This window comes from Neodiprion fabricii, chromosome 4 (genome assembly GCF_021155785.1).
Source record: "Neodiprion fabricii isolate iyNeoFabr1 chromosome 4, iyNeoFabr1.1, whole genome shotgun sequence".
NCBI lineage: Eukaryota > Metazoa > Arthropoda > Insecta > Hymenoptera > Diprionidae > Neodiprion > Neodiprion fabricii.
Window position 1 is genome coordinate 15,240,338 of NC_060242.1, and position 11,525 is coordinate 15,251,862.

The 11,525-nt window shown below is 39.2% G+C and overlaps 1 protein-coding gene across 1 annotated transcript; it reads left to right on the forward strand.

Moving 5' to 3' along the window:
* The first annotated feature begins 667 nt into the window (after nucleotides 1-667).
* On the forward strand, nucleotides 668-7,014 carry LOC124179667 (probable chitinase 2). Its single transcript, XM_046564324.1, has 9 exons — nucleotides 668-801; nucleotides 902-1,064; nucleotides 3,968-4,171; nucleotides 4,286-4,451; nucleotides 5,142-5,238; nucleotides 5,327-5,536; nucleotides 5,678-5,875; nucleotides 5,996-6,124; nucleotides 6,228-7,014. The coding sequence occupies exons 2-9, from the start codon at nucleotides 971-973 to the stop codon at nucleotides 6,519-6,521; spliced, it is 1,392 nt and encodes a 463-aa protein (XP_046420280.1). The 5' UTR covers nucleotides 668-801; nucleotides 902-970; the 3' UTR covers nucleotides 6,522-7,014.
* The last annotated feature ends 4,511 nt before the right edge of the window (nucleotides 7,015-11,525 follow it).

Below are 11,525 nucleotides of genomic sequence, written 5' to 3' on the forward strand. Positions count from 1 at the left end.
CGTTAGTAATTTCTACGGCTGATCTCGGATGCAAGTAACCCTTCCGAATCACACCTGTTGCTCGCAATCAGCGGCGTAACCCAATACGCCTTACCGTAGGCAGCATACATCACTTCTACCATTACGCCTTACCGAAGGCTATCCGACGCACGTAACCTGTTGAACACTACGGCACGATAGTTTGTCAGATCGCGTAAGAGAATTATCTGCATTTTCGTCGGGTAGAGAAGTCAGATTGGATCAGGTCATCGGGTCATCCAGGGCCATTCTAAGTATCGTAAAAATAGACCTGTATCATGAGATAGAATTAAAATACCATTTGATTCGTCAGCAGAAAATCGGTCGTTGAAAGTTAAAAAAAAGTAAAAGCAAAGGAGCCGAAACCCGCAAGAGATAAAGCTGGCGCAGTATTCGGACTGACTGGACTGAGCGCTCTTATGAGCCGGTTGAAGAAAACATTTAAAGGACAGAAATATGCTGGGAGTATTTCTTTCTCTCTTTGACGATATTTGAGGCGGGGATCGAGGCGGAAGAGGAGATGAGGCGAAATTATGCTCCTATATCTATAGCTGTTCTACTTCCCTGCTCCGTTGTCTCCCACTATGACGCCGATTGAAAAGAGGAGCAGTGCTCCCGGTATATCTCTGTCCTTTATATGTAATTGTCAGTGCATCTTATAGGAGCGCTCACAATCAGTCTATCTTTATAAGGCCTATGGGAATTTCGGAGTGTCCCTTCCACTCGTCGCTGAACTACAGTTACCCTCGCTGCTAGTCGGTGCACCGCTTCCATCACCACCAGGTATCTCCCCTTCCAGCTTGCTTGAATCCGTTTCTATCTACATATCCTATACCTTGTTCGCGGCTTCGTACAACCTACTAAACAAATTTTTCTCCACAAGCTCGAGTGAAAGTCGACAGACAGTGCGGAGAGTAGATACGGTGTGAATATACTAACGAGAGTGACGACAATGGGAAATCACCTCGGCTTTGTTACATCGGGAGCTTTTCTAATTATTTTCGCTGCTGCCCTTATTGCCCTACAGACTGTTAACAGTTTACAAGGTAAGTCACAGCTGGCCGTTCAATTTCCTTGATATTCATTCGGAATTCTCAAACTTTTCAATTTCTTTTTCTGCACTCCTTTCTTTCTTCCATTGCCCCCTTCACATCAGTATGACGCCTATGCACACGTACACTTCACTCGCCGGTAGTGATTTCGATGCCCAGGGACCAACGTCGGAAATTTTTGCATATATTTCGTTTTTGCCTTTTTATCCTTGATTCCTATGTCGAATTTTCTTATACACATATTTAATTGCTTCTTATTTGGCATCTTTTTATTCAACGTATACGGGTTTGGCTTTGCGAATTTGACGAGTGGCACATTCGAAGATCTCTCATCAAAAGAATAATTCTTGTCGCTCCTTTGATTTCCCTCTATCAGTATGAGGCCGCGGGCATGTTACTTTACACCTATGTTTCACGGTTTCGGTTACTGATGTAATAACAACAGAATGAAAAAAACCTGCGGTCCACATCCTTTTCATTATTAACACAGGCGTCCTACAGTGGGTCAAAAATAAAATGAAACAATTTAAAATATGAATAAAATCTGAACGCGTCGAATGGTTCTCAATAACGTTTTTTATTCGAAATTAAAAGAATACACCTTTCGTTTCGCGTTTGAGAATCTGAGAAATATTTATTCTTTGCGAGATACACGCTCTTGAAAAACAGGTTTTGGAGTAGTTGGGAGGATGAAAAAAAAGTATAAGCAAAGAATGTTCAACGAAATTACCTTCTTGTATTGTGATTCGAAGTTTGATTTTAGCATTTTAGCGAATCTTAGATTCTATTCACATCGCATGAAACGTTTATTGTAATATTAGAGTTAAAACGCCCACTTTGCGGTCAAAATTCTATTTTCAGAATATTATTAAGACATAGTGGCCACTATGAAGGAGAACCACGAAATTTGGGGGGGGGGGGTCAGGGAATGATGGAAATGTTAGCGAAATTTCAAACTTGGTTAGGGGAAAAAAAAGACGACTGGAACGAGAATTAGAAAATTCTCATTTTATTATTGATAAAAAAAATTACCGAAATTTTTTGGCATTGTAAACAGTGCCGCGCAGCGTACATAATATGTACGTATACAAGATACACATGTGTATACTAGGACGGCACTTACTTATTGAGGGTATTAACGATTTTTTTCCAGGCCGCTCCCTGTATCGATTACAAATAATTTGAAAAGAATGCCCTCATTTTTTCAAATTTTTATCTCAACTATAGACTCTCCCCCCAAGAGCGTGAATTTCCTCATTTAAAACAAATCTTATAAATTATCTGGTACGACAATGTGAATTTTCCATCACATATTAGCATCAATGCCCACCAAAATCTCGCAGTTACTGATTCAAAAAAAAAAACAAATGATTGCTCTTGCGATAAAATATATGCTGAGGATTTGTCCTAAACATGTCCACTCTCTTGGTGGGAGGGGTTGGAGTTGAGATAAGAATCTGACAAAAATCAGAGAATTGTTTTTAAATTATTTGGAGCCGACTTGGAGGGTGAATGATAAAAAATTCGTTCGTGCCCTAAATAAGGACGTGTTGTCGTGTACTTTTTCTCAATATTGTTAAAGTTCCTCATGAATTTACATTGAAATAAAATGAAAAATTTGGGGTATTTTAATTCGGGATTCGGACTAATGAAGATAACAGAAACTTTAGTTAGCGAAAAGTCGGAGAATTCGGTTCGTTGGGAAAAAGTGACCACCGTGCAAGAATGTCCACTATCAAAAAATTCGGCTGTAAATGATTACGAGAACTTTATCAAAATTGATATTGGTAAAATAAACGATCGGAATACTTTAACAAACAGTTAATCAAAATTTAATTAGGAACATCCAACCACCAGGCAGATGAACATTTTCACGTTTTTTCGACACGGCGTTACGGCTAACTTTTTTAATATTTACGAATTATCTATAGCATTAAATTCACAATCGCAGAGGAGAATTATTTACTGATCTTTCGAAGTTGGAGGCACATAGCCTATTCATAGGTCCGTTTTTTTTTTTTTTTTGCTCTCCCTGTATAAGTCGATCCAAGTCTGCGGTAAAAACGTAAAATCACGACGATGTAAAGGTATATCGATGTTTGGATAATGTCAGGGAAAGTTGACTAGCAAGAGACTCCAATCGAAGGCCGCACCAGAATTACCATCGCGTTAATCTTACAACTGCTTGTAAACGAAATCTACGAAAGTTTACTCATCCTGCAGTAGTCACGGATTTTTCGTTCGCGATACAAATAAAAGATACATTTAGAATATATATATATATATATAATATGCGAGAATACAATAGATCATCGCGCTTGTTGAGCAAATACGGCACTACTACAATATATTGTTATGTCGATTGTCTGAAGAGTATGCGATTATTTTTTTTTCTTCCTAGTTCATTGTCGATTTCAATTCGAAAAATATTTATATCCTCTGGCTGTACGCTAGACAATAAAATGCATACACAGTGGGTACACAATACATTTGTGATGTGAGGAAAAATAATCACGAGGTGCGAACAATATGCTACACGTATATCACTCGCTGTCGGTATATACATATACTTTAGTTAGACTTGAAATTTAAGCTGGCGCGTAAGACATGGAAATACTTGAAACATTTTTCTAAGAATTAAACTAGTTTTATAGCAATTATATTATGATGCATTGGTTAATACACCTTTCAACTGTAAACAATTGATAATTGTATTCCAATTGCACGTAAAGCATGTATGTACAATGTACATACAAACATATAATAAGGTAGCTGATGATAGTTGTGTAAACGTAGTCAAAACAGAGCAAAATTGTTAATAATTTGTTGAATTAAACTGTGATACTTGGAAAAAAAAAGTATCGCAAATGCATTAACGAATCCAATGTCTTCAACAGCAACGACGAGACCTCAACACGACAAGGTGGTCGTGTGTTATGTTTCCTCATGGGCGATCTACAGACCCGGCAATGGACGATTCGGTTTCGATGAGCTCCAGGCCGAGCACTGTACCCACCTGGTGTACGCCTTCGCCGGACTAAACGCCTCGACATCCTCCATTCGTAGCATCGATCCATGGGCAGACCTCGAGGAAGGCGGTGGTGAGAATTAATCTATGCATGCTATACTTATTCGTTCTTGTTTAAATCGATGAGCGATGTCGGTAATCGATTCGATTCGGGCGATGGAAATATAGCGAAAAACCATTTTTGCAGCGAAAGGAGGATACAAGAGAATGACTGAACTCCGGAACAAGCATCCTGGACTGAAAGTGACCATAGCCATCGGAGGCTGGAACGAAGGCAGTGCTAACTACTCCGAACTAGCGGCATCTCCGCAAAGGAGGCAAACTTTTGTCAACAGCGCTGTTGATTTCGTTAGGTGGGATACTCGGTGCTGCGAGAATGATATATTTTGTAATCGCGATGATGTTGAATAGCGTCAGTTTATAATTGAAGATATAAATTTGATAAACTGGTGAATTCGAAAAATTAACGACGGAGCCAGGAATCGAACTTGGTATCTAGAGATGCTTGACCGGAGCCTTACTCCACTAGACCACCTAGCCGCCCTGACTCTGTGTCGTCAATTCCTCTCATCACCAGTTTAGTTCAAATTTGTTTTCTTGTGCTTTGTATGTGTGAATAGAAAGTTTTCGTCTCTTAAGCACCCGATATAAGAATGTATGTAAGGAATGTTTACATGTTGGGATCTTACGCTTCTGATGGGAAGCTCGTAAGACGGTCAAAGACCGTCTAATAATTGAAATGCGGGTATGCATTATCATTAGTTACGAGACAATTGATTGTTGAAGATATAAATTTGATAAACTGGTGAATTCGAAAAATTAACGATTGTCTCGTAACTAATGATAATGCATATCCGCATTTCAATTATTAGACGGTCTTTGACCGTCTTACGAGCTTCCCATCAGAAGCGTAAGATTCCAACATGTAAACAATCCTTACATACATTCTTACGTCAGTTTATAATGTCTCATAAATGTCGAACGCAATGTCTCAATAACACATTAATATCTCATTAAACGGCACTCATTCTTTTCAATTGCAGGAAGTATAATTTCGACGGACTCGACCTCGATTGGGAATTCCCTGCGCAACGAGGTGGGGCTCCTCATGACAAAGAAAACTTTGTCCTTCTTGCGAAGGTAAGGGATTTATAATTTGCTTTCAATATCGCGTGCACTTATCTGTCATTTCCCGAATCAAAGTGTAGCGTAATTGTGTCCGATTTAGGACCTGAGCACCGCCTTCAGGAGCAGGGGGCTTCTGTTGACGGCGGCACTTGGGGCCGGCATCGCGACTATCAACGCTGCCTATGACGTTGCCCGGCTCTCCGAATACCTCGACTACATCCACGTGATGGCCTACGACTACCACGGGGCGTGGAACATGAAAGTTCTCTCCAATGCGCCCTTGAGACGCGCCGCCGACCAGCTGAGCGTCGTGAGTTGAGCATTGTGCAGCTAGTTGATATTAGAATATCAGACAACAGCGTCTGCAAGAAAAGAAAAAAAACCAGGAAACAAGCATTTAGTCAGTAATACTGAATAAAACCTCAAGTACAACGAAAAATGTATGTTTTAGGAAGATTCGATCCAGCACTTACTCAAGCTTGGTGCTCCGCGGAGAAAATTGGTTCTGGGGCTACCGACCTATGGGCGCACCTTCGTTCTTACTAGTCTCCTAAGTGGCGCGAACGATAGTCCGATCGGTGCCGAAGCCATGTCCACAGGATTCCAAGGACCTTATACTCGAGAGAATGGTTTTATGGGTTACAACGAGGTATGCGTATTACACAAGTTCATGTTTTATTTCCGATACACGAAATTTTATAGAGCTACTTCGGTATTTTTTATTTTTAAATATTCATGGTTTTCATGAAAGTAATCGGACTATTTCCAGATCTGTAGCGAACTGGTGAAGGAAAAGAATGGGTGGCGAACGGGCTGGGACAAGGCCAGTGGAACAGCATGGGCAGTCAAGGGGGACAAAGCGATTACCTTCGACAACCCGAACAGCATGATGATGAAGGTACGTATATTGGAAACTCCGAATCCATGAGCGGAATAAAGTGCGTATGGAGCGTAGAACAGATTAAAGTATAATTGACGAATCGACGTGTTTATGCTTGCAGGCTGATTATGCCGCGGAAATGAAGCTGGCCGGCGTAATGGTGTGGAGCATTGACACTGACGACTTTTTGGGAACCTGCGCAAATATTCACGCTGAAAAATTGGACCCTCTTTTGGGATTGGATTATCCTCTGATGCGTTCGATCAATTTTGCTCTATCTCGAGCCCCGAGTAGCCACGACAGTAATGACAATCTCGTTCCGGACGACGTCGAACCCCCGATACCGGATAGCGGCCTGCAGGCTTCCTTAAGCAGCGTCATTTTAATCATCTCCCTAGTATCGAGTCTGTGCTAAAGACACCTATTTTCTTCCAAGTTGCAGACTTCTTACTGCAAAGCTCATTAGGATTTTTATAACCTGATCTGGTAAAATTTTCTAAGGAAAAAACTTTTTTCTCTGCCCTGTTAGCTTCTCGAAAAGAGAAAAATATACATTATATACAGGGTGTACACTGTACACGTACCTCGCGATATTCCTAAATGATAGAAACAGTTATATATTAAGTTTCTTGCAAGGTAATTGTAATATCAAATTAAAATTCGTAACGTTAATGTAACAGAGCATTTTTGAAAAAAAAATTTAATTCTTTCAATATAATCGGGAAGTTGGAACACGGTAATATTTTTTTAAAAATATCGTTTCATTAACGTTACTGAATTCAACGTCGTACTGTAATTGTAAAATAAATATACTGACTTTGTGATTATACGTCTATAGGTCAGCATTTATTATTCTATAGAATACTACTATTATATTCGTTAATAAAATATTCTATGTTACTCAGAAATGGAATGATGTAACATCACATGCTGAATCTGCTGTATTTCCTTAAAGCGTTCTTCTGCTGTCGTGGCAGACCTGCGCACGTTGAAATGCGGCGCATGCGCTGTCGCGAAATCCCGTAGGTAGAATGCTATTTTTCCTTTTTAATCTCATTATTACATTCAAACACACGAATGAACCGTACAACGCAATTTGAAAAGCACTGTTTACATAAATGCAAAGAAAAACTTGCATGCAAAAAAATGAATTTCTGAACTCGACCATCAATATCAAAGTTTGCCATTTTTTGTTACAGCTGACAATGAGGTAGAGAATCATGCGTGAGAAACGACATTCTCACGCTGTTAGGCCAGCATATTTAATTAGAGATTGGTTGTGCAAGACTACGAATTATGTTTCGACTATTCGAACACTTGTAAATGGAAAAGTTTTTGATAATTAGGAACTGATACGACGATGGGTACGCTTTCCTAACTCTTGGATATATGGACTCGATAAGAGTTGCGTCATTCTAGAAACAATGCTGTTTATAATTGCAAAAAACGCGCGACGATAAAAGGTGTCTATATTAAGATGTACATAATAATAATATAATATCTGCAGGTTGTTCGTTTGAAAGTTTTAACGGTGAAATATACCAATCTCGTTGGTAAAAGTGTAACGGTGCTGCGGTGAATATAATCAAATACATTATATATATATAATATACACTATACAACTGTTTCTAAATAATTTATCTCTAGATTAATCCTTGCGATTTCGCCAGGTGAAACTTATGTAATTTATAACTAGGCTATAGGTACAGCCTTTATCTAAGCTCCGCGGTATAGGCAGGCATCCATATTCCATCTATACAGGTATAACCAAATACAAGAATCGAGTGTATGGATATGACGTATTGAGTTTAGAACGCGCATGTGTGTATATTCGTATACCTTATACATATTATATCATTCATTTCACTTTTCGTAGTCAACACTCGACGTTTACTTTAGCCCGTTGATTAAGTTTTATAATAAACAATTAATTGCCGACTGATACAGAGTCGAACTATTTAGTTTGAATCCAGAGACATGGCAAACTGCAACTATAAGCTGGCGGCTTGTGCCTATCCAATGTCTAACGTAGATGCAGAAGCGACTGGCCGTAGAGTCTCGCAGCGATTCTACTTTATAACTACCAACTAGAATGTCTCGAATCATACACACCCATACACGTCCGTGATAACTATAATATACAAGCTAATTATTCATCAGCGTTTTAAAATCAATCCTGACCTGCAGCTACGCTGCCCCACATCGCGTCGCTTTGTAAATAATCGCGGACACGCTAATCACGTTGATACTTATTTCCTCAAGCGAAACATAATTCTGTCATTATCGACCCAGCAACAATTGCCACTGCCGGAAATCATGAATAAACAATAAAAACGAATTGAAAATTCCAAACATTCATTCCGCGATCGAGCGCTTCTGACGCTTCTTCTTGGTATAAATTTCGTTGGACGCGGATAGATATAGGTATACGTACAGAAATGTGTAGTGATTCAGTTTGACTGTTAATGACCTTTGACACCGAGAATCTCTTCACATAAATTCATAATGAGGTCGAGAAATCAATCAACATAGGTACGGAAACTATTCCAAAAACCATATAGAAATTAGACTGAGAATCAATTTTCTGTCCTCCTTTTTGCTGTTTTTGGTACATTTTCTGTGCGTTTCTATCCGGCGTCTATCGAAATTTTTACTAGGGCTTCGGAGCAAGAAATCGAAAGATGATGGAAATTTGTGTATAGATCATTTTTTAGGTCGTTATAAACGTATGGTAATTATTTTCAAAAATTCTGAATCGTTCGTCGAACGCGGATACCGAACGCATAGATTCGAATCGATTTTAACAAGGCATGTACACATAATTATTGCACATAGGTATAGGTAGGTGGGTAATTCAAATACGTGAGGAGGTATAAATACCAGAATTGTTTCGTACGACCTAGCCGGCGGCGTTAGCACGAGAAACGCGTCAACTCCATCAAAACCGGCGATTGGCGTACAGAAAACACTAATCTGTAATCTCCGGCCTCGGAATTCCTTTCGGGCGAGTTACATAAAATCGAGCAGCGCCGGTGGCAGGAGTGGGCGCCACAAAAATAAAAATATCAAATTATACTTTTACGTCGGCCTTCGCTCCTTAATTCTCCTGCATACCGGGATCACTGCGTGCTGGCGCGCAGCTCGCGGATCCTTCCATTTTTGTGGGTAGGGGTAAAAACTTAGAATCGCTGATTCATAGACGCGCCAGAATATCGAATTTTCTTAGGTGCGAAAATATTATTCGCAGAATTTAGAAATGTGGAAAGTTCAAGTACAGAAAATTGAAAACATAATAAGTCGAAATACAGAAACACGAAGTATGGAAAGGTCGAAACATGGAACAGCGAAATCGAGAATCTGTATATACAATTCTATTGACCTTTCTAATCTTTTACTTCTCCCTACTTCGATTTTCCATAATTTGAAATTCCACATATCAAGTTTTCACTTTATTAAAAATTCGATACTGTGGCCCTCCGATTTTTCATCTTTTTAGATATTTACCCCCACCCGATTTTTATCCACCTAACACAGCGACGATTATGTATGTTCAGGGCAGACTACTTATGTTTGCACTTGGCTCGCCTGGCGCCATATATATTTATATGCAATATGGTCCATTTATGAACTCTGCGTGTTATTGGACAGGTATAATGCGCGTCTTGGGGATATGCGTCACACAGAGGCACAAGCGTGTAGTGATTGTGCTCCAGTTTTGAAGTGAATGTTTGTTGTGTGAGAATGTAGGTCAACGAATCTAAGATCTATCCAATTTCTCAAAGGCATTCGTGCAATACGCACACATAACGGTGCAGCTTCGTTACATACAGGCTCTGCCCAACCCCTGTACATACCTATAATGTCGTCGTTATAATTAGGGGGAGGAGGGGTACAGTTTGGACGATATAAAATCATTCCTATTTTTAAGATTTTTTGTTTAAAGAAAATGAAAATACTTGGAACAATTTGAGTTTGACAGCTTTATTGTTTATAGTTTCAAGAACACTTTAGACTTTTCCATTGAAATTAACAACAAAATGGCGGCATTACCTTTTCAATCCGGTGGCGCAGATTCCTCGGTCAATTTTCATCCGATCAACTTGAAATTTTTACACTATTTTTAAAACATGTTTATCGATTCGAGTTCGTGGCGAAATTTTTCAATGACAATCCCAAAAATTTTTTATTCATAACTGTATATATTTGAAGTTTTTTTTTGTTGACATTTGGGCTTCAAGCTTGAACCCGAAAATGTGCTTTTAACTCAAAAAAATGTTTTCATCTATTACAAGTTGGACAGTGATGTCAGGAGATGCGCCACCGCAAAAGCTCTTGAGTTCGGAGTCGTTCTCTACTTATATGTGCCATGTCGTCATTTTGTTATTAATTTCAATAAAAAAAATTCAAAGATTTTCTTGAAACTATAAATAATACGGCCCTCAAACTTAAACTGTTCTAAGTGTTTTTATTTTCTTTAAAAAAAAACTCTTAAAAATACGCATGACTTTAAACCGTGCAAGCTATAACCCCCCCCTCAAGAGAGAAGAAAGGAATTGGTTGGAAATCATTGAAACGGCGCCAGGACGTTTGATTCCCTGCAATCCGTTCTCTGCACACACCGGCGCGGCGTTCAAAGTCATTCTTATACATGTAATACATCAATTACACTTATGACTGCTTCCCGGTTGGTTCTTTATCGGATTCGATTGTTTCCTACGATCGGCCTTCTGCTATCGCTGTTACAGTTCGCTAATTAGACTGCAGATTTTTATTTGGATCTTTGGTTGCTTTTATTATTATTATCATCGTTCTTTCGCGCCCAACTTTCTATTCCATAACTTGCAATTACCTGTCACCGCATGTATCCCGGTAAGAGAGTCACCGTAATGTTATACCGGATCAATTCAACTTCTTTTCGCATGCAGAAACTCCTGACCTATCCCACTGCAACCAAAGTTCGCTGTGAGTTTGCAAAAGGTTGAGAATCGATCGTGCTATTTCACACCGCATCGATTCGGTATTGGATCCAATTCATCGTATTATTCCCCGACTGCTTAAGGCATTTTTCTTTATCTTCCGTTTATCGAAATTAGAAATGGGGAAGAAGACATAAACATGTCTTTATTTTATTAGAAATCCATCGTAATTACGGGTTTGTACTTATTTTGGATAACAAATAACGATTGTCTGGGATTTTAGTGGAACAAAACAGATCCGGTGAACCAAGCTTTTGTTCAGGCATGGATCAATTGCCTTGAATTATTACACCCCGATGTGCGGCACGACCAGCCGACAATCGGTGGACCCGGACCTGATCTTACCTGCCGACGAATGAAACAAAGCGGCCATTAATCATATGAATTTATATTTGTATGTATGTATATATAATCTCTACACACATTTTGCAGATTGAATAATT

Bases quoted from the DNA above. Each gene is read 5' to 3' on its own strand.
- LOC124179667 (XM_046564324.1), top strand. From the start codon at position 971: ATGGGAAATCACCTCGGCTTTGTTACATCGGGAGCTTTTCTAATTATT. The intron at 4,172-4,285 runs GTGAGAATTAAT...CCATTTTTGCAG, and splicing joins AGACCTCGAGGAAGGCGGTG to CGAAAGGAGGATACAAGAGA. The intron at 5,239-5,326 runs GTAAGGGATTTA...TGTCCGATTTAG, and splicing joins ACTTTGTCCTTCTTGCGAAG to GACCTGAGCACCGCCTTCAG.